General features: G+C 41.4%; 1 protein-coding gene across 1 annotated transcript in view; it reads left to right on the top strand.

The window, feature by feature from the left end:
- Window positions 1–24,108, top strand: part of LOC103177620 (serine/threonine-protein phosphatase 2B catalytic subunit alpha isoform) — a gene marked incomplete at its 5' end in the record, with an annotated part of 123,867 nt that overhangs the window by 90,357 nt on the left and 9,402 nt on the right. Inside the window, 5 exons of the mRNA XM_042344241.1 lie at window positions 6,774–6,899; window positions 13,115–13,192; window positions 14,737–14,763; window positions 18,305–18,389; window positions 22,434–22,531. Of these exons, the coding sequence (XP_042200175.1) occupies window positions 6,774–6,899; window positions 13,115–13,192; window positions 14,737–14,763; window positions 18,305–18,389; window positions 22,434–22,531 (414 nt within the window). The remainder of the gene's footprint in view (window positions 1–6,773; window positions 6,900–13,114; window positions 13,193–14,736; window positions 14,764–18,304; window positions 18,390–22,433; window positions 22,532–24,108) is intronic.

The raw sequence follows: 24,108 nt of genomic DNA, 5'->3' as shown, positions 1-24,108 counted from the left end.
GTGAAGCGCTTTGGGACATCCTCCTGACGTGAAAAGCGCTATATCAAATGGAAGGATTATTATTATTATTACTCTTACAGTAATCAGATTTAGAACACTACTTTCAAATACATCAAGTATCTCTTCACCCAGGGGGTAGTTAATGACTGGAAAAGGCTACCAGGAAGGGTAGTTGAGGACAGGACCCTGGACTCGTTTAGTGTAGAGTGGGTGTTTTGGAAGGATGAGGTCAAAAGGGCGAAAGAGTCTTCTTCATCCAAGCCTGACCAATTGCTCTGTGGATGGATGCAATACTTGGTCATTAGAAACCTTATGATCCTTTGTAAAATGTATTCACTGGTTTTATTTACTTTTTTTAAAAAAATGGCTTCGAAATGTAGCACAGACTTATTGGTAAAAATGACTGAGTATTCACAGTCGCAGGTTTGTGGCTTATATCTTGCCTTGCTAATATTGCGGTGGCAATTGCAAAGCTGCGGGGTTATCTAATTAAACTTCTAACACACACTCTGGGGTTCTCCAAGTCTTTGTTCTTGCCAACCTGCACCCAAAACCTTCCCATACTTAGGTAAGCAACGTGCTCCCCTCTGGGGAAAGAGTGTGATTTCCATTCCAGATACACAGAAATTTCCATATGTAGGTGTCTCATATATTTGGAATCCTGTCTGGCTTGAATAAACTGTAAAGGGTTCTGCAAGTGTCAGACATGCACCCATCTGATCCAAAACAACAAAATTACATTTGTATAGCGCTTTTCACATCGGGAGGATGTCCCAAGGCGCTGGACAGTCAGTGTTTCGGACCCGAGCTGGGAGTCAGGATCGGGGAGGGTGGAGGGCANGGGGGGAAGCAAGGAGATCAAAAGCACAGTTGAAGAGAAGGGTCTTGAGATGAGTCTTGAAGGAGGCAAGAGAGGGGGCGAGGCGGAGGAAACAATTGCTAATATTACCATAATTTTGCAGAGTCTTACTTTGAAGACTTTTAACATTTTAGACCTCACACAAATGTGGGAAATTCTTAAATGCAGTCTTAATTTGGAAGCCTTTTTTTAAAAAAAACTGCGGAAAACTGGTTTCCTATTTTGGACAGAGCTGTGTAAAAATTCTTAAATTCAGAAGCTAGAACTACCCAGAATTGTTAGCCCTTGAGTCTTCTCTCTCTGCCTCTCCCTCCTTTTTTTTGTCTCTCTCCCTCTATCCCCATCTGTTTGTCTCTCTCTCTCTCCCTTCGTCACTCTGTTTGTCTCTACCTCTCTCTGTGTCTCCATTTGTGTGTGTGTATGTATGTATGTCTCACTCTCCTCTCTCTGGCTGTCTCTCCCTCTCTCTGTCTGTCTCTGACCCTTTCTCTCACACACCCTTTGTGAACATTAAACAGAGATAATCAGCTTTGATGTCATGCATTTAGAATTAGAAAGTGTAGTCACTACTCCTAGCAGTGAGTATAATATCTCACTTGGGTTGTCACCTCCAGTCTGATGGAGTATATTGATAGTAGAAATGCACTTTATTTATCACTTCCACACTTGCCCCTCTACTCACAGACAATCAAAACCCTCTCCCTGTCCACCTTGTGAGAAAATAAAATCAACCATAATCCGTTTGCAACCAGATATCAGACTGTTTTATTATTATTCGTTCGTTATTCCCCAATATCCCGATGGGTTAGACCAAAGGTTTGTACAATCAACAGATCTTATAACAGAATAATACCACCATAGATATCTTGAGTTCAACACTATGTCTTTACAGCACACAAGCTTGATTCTTCATGCTTTCAGTCTTCTTGCTTACAGCTTTCAATCTTCCATCTGATATCCTCAGTCTTAGTGTTTCTGGCTCTCAGTCTTCCATCTCCGTACCCTTGTCTCTGCAGCCCGGGACGGCCCCATCTCCCGTACCCTTGTCTCCGCGACCCGGGACGGCCCCATCTCTCGTACCCTTGTCTCTGCAGCCCGGAATGGCCCCGTACACAAAGTTATCACAACTCTTTTACCGATGTTTGTCCAATCATGGTGCGGACATTAGATCACCTGGTCGAAATCATGCTGGGTTCACGTGAACACGTCATGGGGTGTACGTGCCTCAGCACACATACACATTGTCCTTAAGACCCCTGTTATCTGGTGCTTGTTATTTTGTAAGGTGGGATCATCAGTACATTCCTTTTAAGTGACTGGTTATTTCTTATCGGTATCCTGGGATGGTACCGAGGTCCTCTGGTTTAAGCAACTTGCTCGTTAGCTGCTATTCTTGAGGGTTGCCTTCTGTCGGTTGGCCCTGTCAGAATCTAGCGACTTATTGCTGAGTCAAGATCCTTTGTCGATTGGTACCTTGGACCGTTACCTCTGTGGGCTTGTTGTCATTTACTGATAAGAGGTGACCCCCTGCCCTTTTTCAAAGCTGTCCGTTATTCTTTCAAAAACAGAGAAAACCAGATGTGTCCTATCCCATGACTGTCAGTCCATTTGCCTCCCACACTTAACTTAAAAGTTAACCCATTCACAACATCTATTGATTCTAGCAGTATACAAAAAGTGTATATTCTAACAACCTGCGCCAATCCCACCCCTTTAAAAATGGTAATCATCAGCCCTATCCTTAAATAAACCCTCCCTGGATCCATCTCTGCTCTCAAATTACCTCCCCATCGCCAACCTCATTTTCCTTTCCAGGGTCCTCGAAACGAGTTGTTGCTTTCCAGCTTCACTCCTTCCTCTCCCGCCACTCCCTTCACGAACCCCTCTAATCAGGTTTCCGTGCCGCCCACACCTCACATCGCAGGCCGCCGAGACCCTCATGTGTGCATTCATAACATCCAGGCTCGACTATGCAAGCTCCTTGCTTGTCTGCCTCACCAACTCCTCCCTCCATAGGTTGCAGATCATCCAGTACTCTGCAGTCTGTGTCCTCTCCTGCACCGGCTCCGTAACCCTCGACAATCATGGCTTGATTCTCACCCAGCCTCGACATTCCACTTAAGCCTCTCCCATGCTGTGTCCCTTCAGCACATCCATAAATGCCTTGTCTTTAGCCAAATAGAACCAAAGTAACTTAAAAACACTTGTGCTATAAGTTCACACCCATCTATGAAAGGTTACTTTTAATAGCCACGAAGTTTGCTGATCAGCTTACAGAACCTTGGCTCAAACATGCGTTCACTGTTGCCATAGAGCCAGACCTGTGATATGTATATGGAATGTGCCTACGCTGGTTGCACTGGGATGTTCAGCTGGATGCTGAAGCTACTCCAGTGTTGTTTGCCAGGCTTTTGTTTGTCCAATATTTGGACGGCTATTTATTTGCTCAGTGCCGAATCTCGTCATCCTCATTCCCTTGTCAGTTTCTGAAGGTTGAAGTCCAGGATAAACTCCTGCCTTCTGTCCTCCATTCACCTTGCTTTTCATACTCCAGATGCAGTATTCCAAAATATGTTGCCATATCGCAAATAAAAACTGACCCAGAACACCGATGGGCTCTGTAAATAAATGCAGTCTGAATCCTGGATTTGCTTTACCATCTCTATTAGCAATTAGACACCACCATTGTTGGACACTCAAGACCGTAAATCTCCAGAGTACTGGCTTTGTTGTTCCTTTTATCACCAGTAGCTTTTATAGCATGAAATCTCAATGTTTTCAGTAAATCAGGAGGCCATTCAGCCATGGTGTTTTTGCAGCAGCCACTGTATTCGCAGCTGAGTTGCACAACTGTGTTCTTGTTTGAGAATTGTGCATTAAGAAGTCTTTCTTTAAATATAAATGTTTGCAGTCCTCCAGAACAGACTGTTAAATTGGATGTGGGTGAATATTGGATACCCCCGTGAATTAACAGTACAGTGATCTAACCCGTGCTGCTCATTAACACTAGCAAACCTTTTAACCACACTTATAATGAAAAATGAAAATCCCATTATGAAAACGGGTTTGCTGGAGTTCATTAAGCAGCGGATTGGACCCCACAGAGGTACAAGATTAAACTCCAAAGCATCAGATAAGCTCTGCAGAGGATTCAGAGAAGCAAATCTGAAGAACACTATACAATAATAATAGTAATACACAACAATAATAATACACAAGTAGATTTATGTCAAACATTCCAGGAGAAGTGCAAAGTTGCTGCAAGTACAGTACTTCAATTTAAAATGTACAATGTAAAATACTGTACAATGTTGATTCAGTAGTGTGTTGAAGATATTAAAATTCACCTTTCCCCAGAGCAAGCTTCTTCTTTCCTTTTGTATGTTCCAGCAGTAACTGCATAAATGTATTTGTTACCAAACATGTTTGCATTGCGACAAGACTTTTGTGAATTTCATCCTGAAGTACTGTACTTCCAGCATATGTGAAACCACAGTGAATAATTTTGGAACAAAAACCTTTTGTCTGCCAAGAGCTGCACACGGATCAAATCAACAGACAACACTTTTGCATTCACTGCTCAGCCTGTGTGCTGCACTGCACCAGTCCGTGGCTATGGTTGCCATTTGTTTGGGATTCAGTCAGTGTTAGCATTTCCATGGCAACAGAAGCGGCCAGGTTTATGAGTGGATTAGCCCAGATGTACGTCAGTCATTTCAAAGCATTGATTTCGGTAAAGGTGACTGAGTTTGGTGGAGATTACAGCCTTTACGCTGACTGCTCATGCAAGGCATTCTGCAGGATAATGGGCAGCTTTGAGGATTCAGGATTCTGCTTCAGATTTGGATACTTATGATGGGGAGGCAGAGTAAACTATTGAATTATTTCATGCTTCATGTTATAATAAACCTTTATAAAACACTGGTTAGGCCTCAGCTAGAGTACTGTCTTCAGTTCTGGACATTACACTTTAGAAAGGATGTCAAGGCATTGGAGAGGGTGCAAAGGAGATTTACCAGGATAGTACCAGGAATGAGGGACTTCAGTTATCAGGAGAGGCGAGAGAAGCTGGGATTATTCTCCTTGGAGCAGAGAAGGTTAAGAGGAGACTTAATCGAAGTTTTCAAAATTATGAGGAGATTCGATGGTGAACAAGGAGAAACTATTTCCACTGGTGGGTGGGTAGGTAACCGAGAGCACAGATTTAAAATAGTTGTAAAAGAAAGAGATGAGGAGAAATTGTTTCACACAGTGAGTTGTTCAGATCTGGAATGCATTGCCTGAAAGAGTGGTGGAAGCCGATTCGCTAACAATTTTTAAGAGAGAAGTAGATAATTATTTGGGGAGGACAAGTTTGCAGGGCTATGGGGAGAGCGCGGGGGAGTGGGATTGATTTGGACAACTCTTTTCAAAGATCCGGCACAGACACAATGAGCCGAATGGCCTCCTTCTGTGCTGTATAATTCTATGATTATAATGTGGGGGGACGGAGTGGAGGTATGAACATCCTTCAGATATACTGCTGTACTGTAATACACTGTGACCGTCTGAATCCAAACTTGAGGTTCCACGTTATAGTGTGAATCGCTTGCTGCAGGGATGTTTAAACTAGATCTGCTGCTTGAGTCACTATGAAGTGAAATGAGTGCCTGGTGAAGGAGGGGTTGGGGCGGGGAGGGTATCTGTGGAGAGGGTCTCACCCCCATTTCAACTGCATTTAATGGAAGAGGGAAAATACATTTATTCCTGTTAAAGTAATCTGAAATTTCTTTGGCAGTTATCACTGGATTAACAGAAAAAGGCTAGATAACATTTCAGTGGAATGTGCAAGTGGATGGAGGTACAGAGACCTCTAGTGTACTTGGGGATTATAGTCTGTAGCCTGGATTAACAGGAACTCTGGCATTACAAGTGCCTCATTCTTGTGTCTGTCTTTCATATTATAGGATTTTCCAAGTTGTTTCAGTTCAGATGTTCAGTTCATGCTGTCTCCTCTGTTCCAGGAGGTAGACAGCTCTTGAATATTTGGAATTCATTCAAAGGAGGGAATTGCAGGTTTAAAATTGTGTTTTTTGTGCCAAAAAGATCAATAATTTAGTTTAATATTGTGAATGATTTCTCGAAAGTGGCTTTTTTTCACCTAGGTTGTACAGGTGCTGACATAAGTCTCAGTGTCATACTGATTACCTTTTTAAGGTGACCTATCAATTGATTTCAATGTTGTTGTGCAATAAATGTTATAATAATCCTTGCATTTGATGTAACGCCTTATCAAGTCATTTATGGCTCAAAGCGCTTCACAGGATGTATTTGGTGGGGAAACATTGTGGTCACTTCGTGCACAGCAGTGTCCCACAAAGAGCCATGGAGTGAGTGACCAATTTTATTTGGGGGATTGTTGGCCAGGACACTGGAAGAATCTCTTCTCTTTTTGAGTACTGGAATTGGATCTTTAACGACAGCCTGGACAGGCAGACGATATCTCATTTTAATGTCTCATCCAAAGGATGCTTGTGCAGTGAGATTAAATGTAATTGTACATTTGTAGTCCGTTTCTATTATAATTGCAGCAGCACATGACCAAATGGTTTGAAGTCTATATATTTTGTTTATTTTATGAATGGTACTCCAGCAGTACCCCAACCCACCCTCTGGGATCCCCAATTTTGGCTCTTGCCAACCTAGTACTTTCTGGGATTAGGTAAACAGGGTATGTCCCTCCGAGCATTTCAGTCCAATAAATATCTCAGGATTTTTCATGTTTAGGTGGGATGCATGGAACTCTGTTTGCTTAAGCAGGGGGATGGGTTTCCACGTGTGTCAGACACCTGGCTGATAAAAAAAAGTGAGAACTTGAAGTGCAGTGTGCAGAGAGAGAAAAAAATTACTAAATTTCCTTTCTTTTTTTACACAGCTGCAGTTTTGAAATACGAGAACAATGTCATGAATATCCGACAGTTTAACTGTTCCCCACATCCTTACTGGCTGCCCAACTTTATGGATGTGTTCACTTGGTCGTTGCCATTTGTTGGAGAGAAAGGTATGTAAACATTCATCTATAGAGACCAAGCTAGCCGTTAATAAACAACAAAACAACAAAGAAAATGTTGTCATTTGAATGTACAGAGATAAAAGGTTTTGTAGCCAATCTTTTTTTCCCTCTAAACTTGAGTTGTTCAATACGTTGGTCACTGGCCATATGTGACCAATTGCACATAAAAGTGTGGCCAATTCAGGTTAATTTAGTATAATCCTTATGATTGGCTCCTGTCAGCGCCTCAGTACTTCAGGCTCTGGCAGCATCAACCTCCATGGTTGCACACTACAACTCACCAAGCCAGTCAGGAACCTCGGTGTTTTTTTCGACCCTCAACTGTCTTCTTCCCCACATCCAAGCCCTGACTCGCTCTGCCTTCACCATCGCCAGACTATGGCACTACCTCACCCCTCACGCTGCTGAAACTCTGGTCCACGCCTTTATCACCTCAAGGCTGGACTATGGGAACTCTCTCCTCGCCGGCCTTCCCGGCACCTCCCTCCACAAGCTGCAGGTCATTCAGAACTCTGCAGCTCATGTACTGTCCCGCACCAGACACCGCGACCACATCACTCCCACCCTCGCTCCCTCCACTGGCTCCTCATCCTCACCTACAAGGCCATTCACGGCCTTGCTCCCTCCTACCTCTCTGACCTACTATCCCCCTACCTACCTGCCCGTACCCTCCATTCCTCTGGCTCCGGTCTGCTCCACATCCGCCGCCCTACCATCGGTGGCAGGGCCTTCAGCCTCTCAGCCCCTAGGCTCTGGAACTCCATCCCCCAGTGCCTTCGCCTTGCTTCCTCCCTTTCCTCCTTCAAGGCCGGTCTCAAGACCTTTCTCTTTGACCATGCCTTCAGCTCCCCTCTCGACTCTCTACACCCTCCTCACTCCTTCTCTTCCCTCCCCTCACCCTGACCATTTCCCCCCTGCTCGGGTCCTGACCCAACTGTCCAGCACCTTGGGACGTCCTCCCTACGTGAAAGGCGCTCTATAAATGAAATCTTGTTGTTGTTGTTGTTGCCTTCCCTCACCTCAGTAATATCGCCCGACTCCGCCACTACCTCACCCCTCAGGCCGCTGAAACTCTTGTTTATGCCTTCATCATCTCCAGGCTCGACTATGCAAACCCCTGCTTGTCGGCCTTCCCAACTCCTCCTCCACAGGCTGCAGATAATCCAGAACTCTGCAGCCCATGTCCTCTCCCGCACCAAACTCCATGACCCCATCTCCCCCACTCTCACCTGACTCCATTGGCTCCCTATCCTTCAGAGGATCCAGTTCAAGATCCTGGTCCTCACCTACAAAGCCCTCCATGGCCTCGCCCCACCCTACTTCTGTGACCTCCTAACGCCCTACCAACCGCTCCCTCCGCTCAGCTGGCTCCGGCCTGCTCCACGTCCCCCGACCCACCCGCCCCACCATTGGCAAGAGAGCCTTCAGCCACTTTGGCCCCAACCTCTGGAATTCCATCCCCCAATCACTCCGCCTCACCCCCTCTTTAGCCTCCTTCAAGTACCGCCTGAAGACACTCCTCTTCGGCCGTACCATCGGTCACCCCCCTTCCCCTCCCCTCCCTTCTCCCTCCCTGACCCCAGGTCAGGTCTGAAATGCTGTAAACTGTCCAGCGCCTTGGGGTGTCCTCCCAACATGAAAGGCGCTATAAATGTAATCTTGTTGTTGTTGTATAAACAACAAAAAAGGTTTGGAACTTGCACAAGTTTGATGGATCTTACCAAGAACATTGAATCTCAGCTGAAGACTGAACTCAGCAACTGTTTGGCATTGGATGAATCTTGTGACACTTGCAACACTGTTCAATTGGTGTTGTGGGTGCAATACATCCCGACCAACCTTGTAATTAGGGAAGAACTGCTGGCCTTGATGGGCTGAGGGATCGAACACAAGGTTGTGACACATTTACTGCTTTCTGGGAAGTTGTGGAGAAATTTGGTCTGACTCGATAAACTTGCATCTGTCACTCTTGATGGTGCATCGGCAATGACTGGACAAAATCTTGGCTCGGTCACTGAGCTGAAGTGATATTTGGCAGAAATCAATAGCAAGCTGCAGTTGCTGTTCTCTTTCAATTTACATTATTCATCAGGAGAATTTGTGCGCTCAAATGTCCTCTGACTCGCTGAAAGATGTGATGGACGTGCTGATTAAAACAGTCAACCATATTCGTTCAAAAGCTCTGAATCACAGGCAACTTGTGGAACTGCTGAAGGAGGTTGAGTTGAAATATGCAGTGATGGCGTATTTCCCAAATATTCACTGGCTAGGTCGCAAGAAGCTTATGGAGAGATTTGTGAAGCTGCTTCCAGAGATCCGAGATTTCCTGGAACAGAAATGAAAGCTGGCAGAATTTTCAGAACTCGACAATGACAGCGAAGGCTGTGTGATCTCCTGTCTTTTACCGACATCACTTCACATCTGCACAATTTGTTCTCGAAACTGCTGGGGACAAATTGTTGGTTTGTCACCTCGCACATTATGTGAATGAATTTCAGTCAAAATTTCAAATGGCAGCTCAAGATTCACCCACTTTCCCAATTTGCAAAGATTCTCTGGAAATGACAATTTTGAATGTAAGTGTTATTGAATTGACTGCTAAATTTGCTCCAAAAATTCATCGCCAGAGAATCTTTACAAATTGGGAAATTGAGTGAATCTTCAGCTGTCATTTGCTCAATAAATAACTGCAATTTTGACTGAAGTCTTTGAATACCTTGCAGCAGATGAAGTACTTTTTATCAAAAGACCACAAGATCTTGTCCTTCCAGGACACCGGCCCCATTTCTTCCTATTATAACATCAAGCTTTAGACTTCCAGAATTTGCTGTCCTGTCCTTTGGATAAGATGTTAAACCAAGTTCCCGTCTGCCTGTTTAGGCGGACGTTAAAGATCTCCAGCAGCACTACTCGAAAAGAGAAGGGAGGTTCTCTGTCCTGATGTCCTGGCTGATAATCACCCCCAAAAAATTGGTTATTTACGCCATGGCTGTTTGTGGGACATTGCTGTGTGCAATTGGCTGCCGTGTTGAACCCACAAAATACACAGTAAGATACAAAATCTGTACAAGCTCTGCTTGTATCTATTAGTAACCTCTTAGCTGTAGTGCTGATTTACTGATCTGACTCCTTTTTTCTGTTTAGTGATTTTATTTACATTATTCCTACTCTTTCCCCCCACCCATGTTTTGTATGTCTGATAGATGGATTTATATCAAATTATAATGAAAGTCCAGGATGAGAAAAAAGCCTTTTGGCCCAATGATGTTCATTGCATAAACTCTCCATGAACTGAGTAACTCTTGTTTAGTCTCTGTTCTCTGTGCTCAGGAGATTCCAAACATTTGTAACCATTTGATGAGCGGTTTTCCTAACCTCTGTTCGTGAGTTTACTTCACGTTGATTTGCATAGATGTTCTCTGACCTCAGTGTCCTCCCTGTCTTTGAAGTATTGGTCTGAGTTTGCCTTAATCTATATCATTTAATGTCTAATATACATATAATGTTTTCAATCTCTTATCGTTCTTCATAGCCCATTCCCTTCACATGTGGCACCAGTAGTGTTCATATTATCTGTACATGTTCTCATATATCTTTCTCTTCCATGTATCTATCTTTATGGAACTTTGACTAAAACTGAACACAATGTAGTCCAGTCAGTGTATTGCAAACATCATTGATCATACCTTCTTCATTGGTAAACTTGTATTCAAAAGCTGGAGATTTTTACAAGATTTTTTTAAAAACCTGCTTGCTATTTCCCTCTCCACCCTGCCCCCCACCCTCCCATGTCTGGAAATTGAAAGTGATATGTTCAATATTCAGAGCCCCTTTCGTGCACCATATTTTTCTCCAAATATATCTATGCATTGTATAATGCTATACATTTGCAACAATGATTTTCTCTGCCGTGTGCCCAGTGCTATGCAATCTGAATTTGCTGTACCTTACTAAGTATCTTTGAGCAGCAAGAAAGCAATCGTTGCCTGTCTTGTGGGGTGTGAACATGAGCTTGCAGCAAACTTGTGTTCTGTTCTGTTACTCTCATTTGCTCCAATGATTCTGAGCTGAGATCAACGCCAATAGCAAAGTGGTACTCCGCATGAAACATTACATCTCCAGCATTGTGCTAGAAGGCTTATTACGTACTAAATGTTTTCTTTTTGTAAAAAAAAGCCTGCAAGAAGTCCCCACTTTCTTTACATTTGGATGCCAGCTGCGATGTACCCAGCAGTTTCTCTCTGTGAAGTGTAAAATAACACTCTTTTAGTGCAACGAAGGGGTTTTTCATACTGCTTATCCTCTGCAGGTATAGAGGAAAGCCAGATACTGTTAAGTATATGACCTGCTTGCTATCAAATTATACTGATGTGTCCAAATCATTGCATAAGAGATTTTTTTGCCGGGGTGTTGCTACTGTATGTTTGTATTCCATAGCAACATTCCGAAGCTCTTTTGCCAAAGTAGTTACAAAATCCAGGTCACTCTGGTTCATTTAGATAAGGTTTTGTTCCCTTGGTATGTAGATGCTACGTAGACAACGAGGCCAAGGTTTGATGCTCAGCATTGTATGTGGGCAGCGTGCAGAGTTAGATAGCTAATAATAATAATAATAATCCTTGCATTTAATGTAGCATCTTATCACATCGTTGAGACGTCTCAAAGTGCTTCACAGAATATACTGTAAAGTCGGTTGATTGTGTATTTTGTGGGTGAAACACGGCAGCCAATTACGCACAGCAATGTCCCATAAACAGTCGTGGATTGAGTGGCATTTTTTTAATATATTGGATAACTACCCTGGAAAGCAAACCACCGATCCACTAACAACTGGGTTCCTACTTACTGCTAGCTAAAATAGAGGCGTGTGGAGTGAGAAAATTTGCCAAAGATTTCGTCCTGCCAGGGAACCAAACCCAGGTCCTCTCACTTGCGAGGCGAGCATGCTAACCAATACACTACATGATTTTAGGAGCATTTCAAAAGGAAGGGGGGAGAGGGCGGGAAGTGGGGAGGGGTGAAGATGGGTGGCAGGGCTGAGGAAGGATGGGTTGCAGTTCAAGTGGTGATTTGGCACTTAATTCTAGGATCAGATTTTGTTTGTCTAAGAGAGTGAGACTAAGGTATGCCACCTACACATGGAAATGTCCCTGCATCTGGAACAGTGGTGGCTGGTGACCTTTTTGATACAATCTGAATGACCTAATCAAACTAACTCCACACTTGTGGAGTCCTGTAGCTCAGTGGTTACAGCACTTGCCTTGCAAGCGAGAGACCTGGGTTTGATTCCCGGCAGGGTGAAATATTGGCAAGTTCCTTACTCCACACGCCTCTGTAGTAAGTAGGTACCCGGTTTTTAGTCAATTGGCTAATCACTTTTCCAGGGGTAATAATTCTGTTAAAAACATTTTTTTTTTAAATTGGTCATTCAAACCATGACTGTTTGTGGGACACTGCTGTTCCCCAATTGGCTGCCGCGTTTCACCCATAAAATATACAGTCAATTCATTTTGCAGTATATTCTGTGAAGCCCATTGAGATGTCTCAAAGACATGATAAGGTGCTATATCAAATGCAAGGATTATTTATTAGTATTATTTCCACCAACCCTAATATAGGGTGACCAAAAAGTCACATGATATCTACCCTTATTCTAAAATATATATGTATACATCATCATTTCTTTAAGACTTATTAGACATTATAATGTTATCACAATTTTTGGGTCACTCTGAATAAGTTGGTCAGGGTTGCAAAGAAGTATACCATGAATTTCATCAATCTCATTTGAACGTTTGGGGCCAGTGAGTAAGTGGGTGTACCTTTGAAGACCTGTGGATGGATTTATAGGAACAGAGCATTTTGGTGCTGCATTTTTTAAAATGATTTCTAACTCTATTGTATAGCCATTGTACACTGTTAACCAGCAATCTGTCATCAAGTATGTTCTGTGTGATGTCAACGAAACAAAGTACACAATATGACACAAGTTGGTTGGTAATAGATTGGCAAATTATATGTAAAGCACAGAGCATTCAAGCCTTGTATGTACAGAAATCGGTGCACATTAGGAATATGTTTGTGATCATCTTTTTCTGTTCATGCCTCAAATTCTGCAATTGGGCAAATCAATCATCCTGTCTGTCAGAGTTGCTTAATGCTGCTCAGAGTGTGCTGATATTGTGTTTGTCCTGTCTTTCTAGTAACTGAGATGTTGGTGAATGTGTTAAGTATCTGCTCCGATGACGAACTGATGACTGATGGGGAGGACGGCTTTGATGGTAAGAAAGCAAGTCTGAAATGGCACCAAATGCTTGTGCTTAAAGTCCTCTTGTGCAGAACAGAAGTTAAGCCAAAGATCCTTTACTCTCACACTTGAAGGCCAGGACTAATAATTGTATTGTGTCCTCAAGATTTTTCTACCTTATTCTCTCTAACGGCACTAATACCTATTTCATCTTTTGTCATTTTTTTTAATGCTCATTTAATTGTTTTCTGCTTTCTTTGTTTGGCTATATCAGCAATCTGCTTTCTTTTGTACAAATTGTCCTAATTTCCTTACCACAGTGGGGGATAAACATTGGTCAACGCTTTGAATTCTCCTCTATGAGGAAATGTCTCATACAGTGCAGCCCTGTTATAAACACGTTGAGTTTGGGGCCATAAAATCCCAACCCACACTATAACAGGGTGAGATTACAGGTTAATCATGATGACACCCATGTCATTGTGAATCTGTGTTGAAAGCTTGTTAGTTTCTGCACTAAAAATGACCATGAACTCATCAGGTCATGATATGACAATACCACCAAATTATAATTGTATAGCGCCCTTAAGTTGGAAAGACATCCCAGGGCACTGGACAATCAGGGGTTTTGGACCCGAGCTGGGAGTTGGTGTCAGAAAGGGAGGAGGGCAGGGGAGGTGGGAGGGTGGCCGAAGGCACGATCGAAGGGGAAAGTCTTCAGACGGAACTTGAAGAAGGCAAGAGAGGGGGTGAGGTGGAGGGATTAAGGGATAGAGTTCCAGAGTGTGGGGACAGTGATGTTGCTTGCCCGACCACCAATGGTGGCTCGACTGTCACACTGCTTGTGCCCCAAGCCATGCAATCCACAATCTAACCTGCTTGTGGTAATAGTTTTGAACGCACATCGTGACGAAAATGCAGGCTAACTTCCTATGGTTGGAGTCTGAGGTTAGGTTGTACATTGATCCAATGAGCAGCCAAAATTACTACTGCAAGCAAGTGAGCTTGTACATTGACAGCAAGTGCAAACAAACCTACTAATGCAATGTGCAGTACAGGAAGCCAGACATAGGTCCTTAGGGCACCAGCCTTATAAATAAGTCGTTTTTTTAAATTATATTGCAAAGAATTCTGGATTTTGTGATATGGCCCTAACAACATTCATCTGTGTAATATTTCATGTCTGTTCATTTTTCTTTATCACTGTGGACAACAAATCCATTTGCATTAAAGACTATCTCGATCAGGCATCTGCCAGTGATCTGCACTCTTTGTACAGTAATTACATTACTTACAAAATGACTGTCAAGGACTCAACTAACCTGTTTGAAAGGACACTGGAAAATTAACAATTTATCACACTGCTTCTTTATTTTCATCACCTTTCCATAAAGTTATTTTTTTAAATCTTTTTTTTCCTTGATCTAATCTGTTTTTCTTCTGTTTTCACAGAGTTTGGTTTTAAACGCATTAATTTTCCATTGGTTCTGTCAGATATTTCTATCTATTTTGTTTCCATCCTTCCAACTTCCTACTGATCTTTCTGTCTCTTTATTTTCTGGACTTTCTCATGAGAAGAACAGCTCATTTATGGCCAGAAGAAAGGTACTAATTAAATGACTTGAGAGCAACAAAACCAGGAAAATGGTCAAAAATGGTCTTGGCTCTAGTACCATGGGGTTTGGTGTGCTTGTTACAAATATAAGATATGAATAGGTGTTTCACAAGTGATGTAATCATTGACAACACGTTGATAAAGCTACAAAGAATAACTTTACCAATGTGAAATTCTGTCTTTACACAAGAACATGCAAGTCTTTGAAATTAATATTTCACTACAAGTACACATTTTACAGTAAATCCTGTGAAGCGCTCTGGGACATTTCAATGTCGTGACAGCCGCTATACCAAATGCGAGGATTATTATTATTATTAATATATTGCACTTGTGCTGAATTGAGTTTTCAGTGGTTTAGATCTTTGGCTGTCGCAGTTTGGCTTCATCAACAATAAGTTGAATTTATACCACATATTCATCTTAGGAGATCATCTCACAAAGTGCTTCAAGTTTTATTGGTGTATGGGCAAGATATTGTAGGAATAAGTCTCAGGAGTGGCTGCAATAAAACATGTTTGAGACATAGCAGCTGATCAAGCTACACTTTTAGATGCTCCTGTAATCTGAGGCTTTGGGCCATTTGTCTATGCCCTGTTATCAGTTTCACAAGGCAGCTGGATATAATCAATTTAATTCAGATTTTGACCAGCATAAATTAAGTCAAGCTGCTAAATGTTTAACCCAAAAGTTGCTGGCCTCCCATTTCTGATTTGTCCATTCCAAAGCTTTTACTACCTCTAAAGGTACCCAGCAATTTTAAATTTGCACTGATAACCTAATCCTCATTTTCTAAATGATACAGAGCAGGATTGTAACAGCCTAACTAATACCTAACTGCTGGCTCCAACAATTTGAACACTGGATTCTTTAAAAGTGTAAGGCCTCATATCCCTGAGCTGTTTGCCTCTTGGACTTGCTTCACTAGTTGAGTCAGTTGAGCAAGTCCTAGCCAATTGCAGAGCACAACTTATGGTGACAAACACAAAATGGTGACCTGGAGAGATGTGTGTGATCAGAGTAGTCACAGCCAATTGCTTATGGAGAGTTGGTTTGCTTGTGGAGAGTCGATTTGTTTGTGTGTCTAGAAAGAATCCCAGAATAGAGCTGCTGATCTGTCTTCACGTGGGAATATTACTGAACCATTTTAATGCAGTGATATTTGTTAATGAGCCTGTATGCCTAGGAGCCTTCAGGGAAATCCAAAGCATTTAAAAACAATAAGCTTATGTTAATAATAATAATCCTTGTGTTTCATATTGCGCCTTATCACGTCTTCGAGATGCCTCAAAGTGCTTCACAGAATATACTGAAAAATTAACTAACTGTATATTTTATGGGCAAAACACGGCAGCCAATTGCGCACAGCAATGTCACACAAACAGTCGTGGATTGAATAACCAAATTTTTTTTTAAAAATTTAATTTCTTTTTTTTTCAAAGGGATTATTACCCCTGGAAAAGTAATCCACCAATCGGGTTCCTATTTACTGTTAGGTAAACAGAGGCGTGTGGAACAGAGGTTCCTATTTACTGCTAGGTAAACAGAGGCGTGTCACCCAATGTTTAGCCCTGACCGGGAATCAAACCCAGATTCTATCGCTTATGAAGCAAGTGCTCTAACCATTAAGCTACAGGACTCCATATTAATACACATACTGGAGGTGATCAGATGAGTGGGTGCCAATTCTCTTTGGTATTCTGTCTGTGAGCAGCTTCTAATTGATATCAAATACTTGGAAAGTGTCCCAAAAGGTTTTGGGTTAATAAGGGCTTTCAATGCCTGTGTTGGCACAAATACAAAAGGGATGCCATTGGGGACGCTGAGCTCGTAACAATCAGGTTTTCAAAAGGCACCACAGCGACTAGCACCTTCCCATTCAGTGACTGGTACTGTTTGTACCATACTATTCATTGACTAGTAGTACTGTGTGTACTGTCCCATTCAGAGATCATCAATACAAGGTTAATACATTTCTTAAGACTTCCATCTATACATAAAGGCCAAAACCAGTTCTTTCTGCTCTATGTTGACTACTTAATACAATGGAAGAATTATTATTAATTCTTTCTGAATTGCCTTTTCGGGATTTGAGTTGCAGGGCAGGAAATAATGATTGCAAATGATAACACATCGAGAAATTGACATTTTCTAATGAGAGTTATTCTCATTGCATTGAGAAACAAAAAGCCATTATCTAAGATGCTCAGATCACATACACCTTTTTAAAAAAAATTACGATAGTTGTACACTTTGTGATACTTTGCCAATGTTACCAGTTTGCAGTATTCTTATTTGGATATTCTGGGTAAATAACATGTATTTAGAATGCATATATTTTGGCTGCCTCGTTTCACCCACAACATATACACTCAATTCACTTAACGGTATATACTGTGAAGTGCTTTGAGATGTTTTTCGAAGAAGTGATAAGGCGTTATATTAAATGCAAGTATTATTATATAGAGCTATTACCCCTCAATTGTGTCAGCCATAATTTTTAGAAAATTGCATATCCTGAAGAATTGTAATTAAAATAAGGATTAAATTCTGGTAGGCAGCTTCTGAATACATTAGTAATATATTAGAGAATAATTTTTTGGGGGGAGGGAACTGAGATTGAATTTCTGTTTAATTATTTCTGTGATCAAGACCTTGATTCAGCAACCTTCATTCTCTTCATGTTGGGCTCTCCTGAGGTTTGCTGAGAATAAATCTCAAGCCACTTCAGGCAGTAACTGTGATGCTGAGACAGCACATTGCTTCTGATCTGCTTACTAATGAGCTGATGTAAACTAAATTGGTCTGAAGATCAGAAAGGAATCCAAAACTGTATTTACATCCCATGAATGAAAACTGAGAGGTTTGACAGTATAAGCACCTAATAGTCATTTTATATATTATATGCCAGGATTCAAATTACTAAATATAAAACGAATGCCACAGAAAACATTTGTGTTGTAAAAATATAAACTAGTTGGCAAAAAGGAGATTCTAATAAAAAGAATGCACAGCCCTTGTTTTAACATCACAATTCACCACTTGTTCCTGTCCATTACGTCCACTACAATTGTTGGGGAAGGTCCATGTAGAAATGTCATGTGAAAACTGAATCCTGGCTTGTATGAATGGAGTGACCCGCTCAATCTGCAGTAAATGGGCAACACATGAATAAATTCAAATTAAGGGATATGAAAAAAGGTGGGAAAAGACCATGGTCTAAATTAAATTGTGAAACAGACTTTATAGACTGATGAATAACCTACTCCCATTGACAAATGTGCACATTTCAAGGTTTTAATCTGGAGAAAGGGTACTTGTGTATTGCTCAAAAATGCTCCACATTATTAGATTCAGCTGAAAGATTTGTCATTTCAGCTTGGGAATTATATTCAAGGTACCCTGGTGAAAATCTGAGCTGGTGATAGCACAATTTGTAATGGCCTTGAAACTCTGAGGCTAAAACTGGGTTGGATATGTAGCAAGGAATGAGTGATTGCAATGAAATTAACAAACCTTGTGTCTTGCTAGGTGCATCTGCTGCTGCTCGTAAAGAGGTCATTAGGAACAAGATTCGGGCAATCGGCAAGATGGCCAAGATGTTTTCTGTCCTCAGGTAAGTTTGACTCTCTAAGTTCAATTTGACGAGCATTGTTATGATCAACACTTTGGGAGCATAGTTAACAGAACCTTGAGTTCTCAGTAGAATTTTGACCCTGAAGGCTTTCATACTGAAGCTTAAGATAAGGCACTAATGTGAGTTCTGACCAACCTGACAGATACTTGGCTCAAACCAAAGAAAATCCGCCCTCTTCAGATGGTTATTCCTGTCCACACACTCATCTTCTTGATCCAAATGCATTTCAGAAAATCAGGTTCTATAATCCATTATGCAGACGTCTGTAGAATAAAAGTCATCGATTGATCCAATAGCTCAGTGAGCTGCTGAATTCAATTTGGTTGACTTGCTCCTATCGATTAAAGTGGGTGTTTGGTATAAATCTATTGCCTGATGTTTCATTCAAATATTACAAACATTGCATTCCATGGTCAGATATTGTTTTTAATTTCAGTACTTTGAATGGGGAAAAAGAAATTAGTTTACACAATTGCATGTTTGCCGTGGTGTTGCATGTAGTTAATGACTAAACTACCTTTATGTGCGCTGGAGTGATTGAATGAAATGGGTTTGTATGCTTCCTGCAACTTATTTTTCTGAAGAAGAACAAAAGACATGAAATGATCAGCCATTTTTGGCTTTCTGTGCAGCTGATAAATAAGTAGGTCTGATAGTACATTTCATACTGTTGACTGTTACAATACTGTAACTTTATGTTGAGGAAGTGTGGCCACTAGAGGGTTCTCTGGTATATTTATTGTTGCTTACCTTAGCACATAGGAGTTTCAGGCAGGAGTAGAGCATTATTCTATCTAGCTGACCTCACCTAGATTTTCTCAGTGTCATATCCTAATTATCCCAAATCCTTTTAATTTTCAGGGTTTTGTTCAAATTTTTTAAAAACCTTTAAAGTTTCTTATTCTACTGCCTTATGTACATTCGTTGTTTTGACCACTGAGACGCTTCAGTTTACTCTCCAACTGGTAAGATATTTCAGACCATGTGAGAAGGCAGCCTGCCTTTTGAGTGATTGATTTCAGAACACCCAACCACAAAATCCTGCTGTGATGTATATATCCTTACGACTACACTCTACCAATGTTAAGATTATATTACTTTAACCAGAAAAGGATATCCAATGTCATGTACTCTGATAGCTTGGCAGTATTTTGATTTTGAAAAACTTTTATCAAATTTTTGTTCTGAATTTAATGGGAGGTGTAGATCTAATACACTGTTAGAAATACTTATACATTCATCAGTAAAAAGAACAGTTATATACCCCATAGTCCAGAATGTTTCCATATTGTGTCTTCACCACAGGATTAGTACTGCCTAAGCTTGTGCAATAAATAGTGGTATTAGTTACCAAACTATCTTTATGCGCACTCGAGTTATTTAATTTAAAACAACAGATTTTCATTCCAGTAGTACAGTGTTAGTTGACAGTCTGTAAGTTGCTTAAGGCTGGTGAGTTAGAAGAGTCCATTTCAACTAAGCTCAAATTCATGGAAAGCATGGAAGCCTTGCACAGCAGGTAGGTGTTGCTGTCGTTAAACAACTACAACTTGCATTTATATAGCGCCCTTCATGCAGGGTAGCTTCCTGGAGCCCTTGACAGTGGTGGAGTGTAACACCGAGCCAGTGTGAGAGGGAGAGAGAAGGTGACTGTAAACACGATCAAAAAGGAAGGTCTTTAGGCGAGATTTGAAAGTGGAGAGGGTAGGGGCAAGGTGGAGTGATTGAGGGAGAGATTTCCAGAGTTTTGAAGTGTGACTGAAGGCACGGCCACCGATGGTGGAGCGGAGGGAATGAGCGACAAACAGGAGGCAGCTGAGCAGAGGCAGCGAGTGGTGGAGTGGGGTTAAGCAGATTAGGTATGTGGGCATGAAGGGATTTGAAAATGAGTGGGACGATCTTGATAACGTTCCGTTCGGTAATTGGGAGCCAGTGTAGCCTGGTAAGGACTGGTGTGATGGGGCTGTGGAGTTTTGTGCGGGTGAGTATCCAAGCGGCGGAGTTTTTAATTAATTGAATTTTGTTTATGGTGGAGCTGGGGACATCAGCGAGGAGGGCATTGGAATAGTCCAGCCATGAAGTGACGAAGGCGTGGACGAGGGTTTTGGCTGCGTTGGTTGTGAGGTACGGATGGAGGCGGGCAATGTGACGGAGGTGGAAAAATTTGGTCCTTGTCAGGGAACGGATGTGGGGTAGAAAGGAAAGCTGGGAATCAAACCTGATGCCTAAGTTGCACACTTAGTCTGAGAGAGAGCCCGGGGAAGTTGCGGATTTGAGACCTACAGGAGAGAAGACTTTGACGGAAGCCAAAGAGTACGGTTTCTGTCTTGCCAGCATTCAGATGCAGGAAATTTGTACTCATCCAGGGCTTGATGTTAAACAATCTGGCAGGACATCAGCGGACTGGGAGTCACAGCTGGAGGAGGAGAAGTAGATTTGTGTGTCATCCGCATACATGTGGAAGTTGACCTCATGTCTGCGGGTGACATCACCGAGAGGAAGTGTGTAGATGAGAAAAAGAAGTGGACCAAGAATGGAGCCTTGGCGTACCCCACAGGTGACCGGATGGGGCAGGAGGAAAAAACATTTGCTGAGATATATTGTTGGCGGTTTGTTAAGTAAGATAAAATTGTTATGCACTGATTTTATTAACAACTAACATTTGCATCACCTTAGGGTGATTCTTTCATCCCACTGAATACTGCAGCTGACCAAGATGTTCTGTTTCTGGTGATTTTACTGTGTTCATCTTAATTTCCCAGGCTTTTCACAATTGAGACAGCCATTCAGAAACTGGGATATGTAGACAAATGTAACCAGACTGATGAAAACCAAAGCAAATAGATAACAAAAATCTGCTTAATAGCACTTGGACAGGAACAAATTTCTGTTACCAAAACAAATCTAGAAATACGTATTTTGAGTTATGAAGTTAACTAGAGATTAACAGAACCTGAGGCTTTTTTAAGTTTTATTCCATTCTTGTCAGGCCTTACAGCAATGTTCAGTGCACAAACCGAATGATATTAATTGCCAGGTAAAGGAACATTGTCTATCTGGGAAGTTGGGTTTCTGCCCAGAGCAAGTCCCAATTTAGAGTGGCAGCTTGTAGCTTTATTGGGTAAATTGTACATCATTATGAGCAGCTCCAGCTGCTGATGTTACGGGACAGTTTTTTAGCTGATGTGGGCAGACAGTAAAAGACGATCTCAGTGCTGTGCCTCATTCCTGTATTTTCAACAAAACTTAAAGCATCTCAAATTCTGTTAATCCTTAGTACAACTTTGCAACTCAGACACAAAATACATATTTCTAGAGTCATCCTAAAAACATACTTCATGAGTCTAGTTAAAATTTATTATTGGTTTCTTCTACAATAATGAATGGAATGGTACATTTAAAATGGTGAATAGCAAAGAAAGCCTTTGTGCCTAGGAATTAACGCTGAAAGGTTTGTTTTGAATTGGAATTGAACCAGATTGGGTGATGCAGACAGTTTATCAAATATCTCAATTGTGTTCCAATTCTGATCACTTCAGTTAGGATCTCTCTCTACAGTGTTGAGTGTGCTTGTGTAGTGAAGGAGATGTGCTGCTCTCTGTGTTGCATGGACATGTAATGTCATTCTTTACGCTACACTAAGGCTTTGCATGCTGCTGGTTCTCGGATTTCAGGTGCTTTGGTTGTCAGGTAGGTTCCAGCATTCTGTGTTTGTGTAAGTTCAGTCAGTCTTGTTTTCTAGTGGCTGTTCATCCCAGATGTTTGGTTTTCTCTGATATGTGTAGTGACCATACATCTGTTGTAGCATTGAAGAAATAGCTTAATGCTGCCACGACAAGTCATTTAGTAAGATGAGATCAAGTTGGTTGAAGAGCCATCTTCATCCATAACTTGTTATTGAAACTGGTGAAAAGGAACCACCTAAGCAGTCAGTCTGTACAGGCTGCCTCTAGTGTGGTTCCATGTTTGCAGAGAGCTTGGCATTATTCAGGGAGTCATGCGTACATTTGTCTTCTTCAACAGAGAGGAGAGCGAAAGTGTCCTGACACTAAAAGGCCTAACTCCCACAGGAATGTTGCCCAGTGGTGTGCTTGCCGGAGGAAAGCAAACACTCCAAAGTGGTAAGATCACAATTTATATTTTTGTCCTAATGATGGTAAACCAATACCGTAAAGAAGTAGCCGTTACTCTCACCAGTGGTTTTGATGGCCTATAAAATTGTCATTGCTGATCAGGTGTAAAGTGCTGGTAATGATCAGCATAGGGTTGAACGGGGAAATTATAGCCGTTTTTCAAGATTCCTTACATTATAAACCTAAAGCTCCTTCAAAAACTAAAACAATCCTGTATGAAGGGCATTGAACTTATCACAATCTTTGCAGACTCTTGGCATTTCACTTATTTACAGCACATGGTGGTGTCGCTGATTGATGCAGTGTTGCGTGATATTGTAAAGAGAATCAGGCTAGTAAGTGCAGGTTTTTAAAATGCAAGTCATTCTTGACCTAGTTTATAGCTTTGGCTTTGATGGAAATGCAATGGATTTATATTTATATTGCGTTTCAAAAATCATTGAATAAAGTACCACATAAAAGATTTAACAAATATTATGGTGCATAGATTTATGGGGAATGTGGTCAAATGGATGAGGACTTTGGAGAGCAGAAAGCAAAAAGTGGGAGTAAAGTTTCTCAGACTGAGAAGATGCAGTGAGTGATAATCCATGGAGTTGTACCTGGACTTGTAGTGACCTGAACTTGGGAACTGAAGAAACAATGGCAATTTGTTGATGATGCCATGTTTGGGAGGAAGAGAGTGGGCTGAGAAAATTGTGATGAGAATTGTGGAAGGCAGGAGAAGCTAAATAGGTTAATAGGATGGGCAGATAAGTGGCAAGTGCAGTTCAAGGTCAAACAACTGTGAAGCAGTACATTTTGGTAGTAATAATGGGGAAAAGTAATGTGCGTTAAAGGGGAAGATTTTATATATCAGTAGAGGACTAGTTAATCAAAAAGGTAGCAGCGCAGGTGGATAAGGCCATAAAAAATATCCCTGGGTTTATATCTGGTCGCATAGTAAATAATAAAAGGCAGTGTTTTGGACTGGACCTCAGTTAACACAGATAGAGCATTGAATAAAGTTTTCGGTTTTGGGCAGCAGGGAGTGTGAGAGACTGACAATTGTTACATAATATGCTATAATTTTACGTTATTCCCAAGAGGATTTGTAAATGGTGCATCACAAATGTATCTCAACGGATACCACGCAGCTCTGCTCAGATGCTGACTTTGCAGAAGTTGAAGTTCATGTCAGATCCAGAGAATGAACCTGAGACATGTTCAGGATTTGCCAGATACAAATCCCCAATTCCCAATTAATGAATCTTTTGACCATAGCCACATTGGTGAGAGCATGCTCTTTATGGAAACTCTTGTTTAATGCATTTCTTTCTTTCAGGGCTGTTAATTTTTATTTTGTGCATTCAACATTTAAACAATGGGAGATTGCACAATTGAAAGTAAATATAAATGCACAGTTGAAAGTAGCTTGGCCCAAGTTATCATTTGTACTTGGCATTTTAATCCTATGTATTATTTTTACAGTGATGGCCTTCTAATTTGGTTGAAGAGAATTATCAGATAATGGGAAAGTGAAGTTTTGCCTTTTCCCAAGTCATTTTAAACATTAGCAGTTCTAT

The sequence above is a fragment of the Callorhinchus milii genome, unplaced genomic scaffold (genome assembly GCF_018977255.1).
Source record: "Callorhinchus milii isolate IMCB2004 unplaced genomic scaffold, IMCB_Cmil_1.0 Scaffold1, whole genome shotgun sequence".
NCBI classification, from domain to species: domain Eukaryota; kingdom Metazoa; phylum Chordata; class Chondrichthyes; order Chimaeriformes; family Callorhinchidae; genus Callorhinchus; species Callorhinchus milii.
This window is presented reverse-complemented; position numbering and strand designations above follow the sequence as displayed.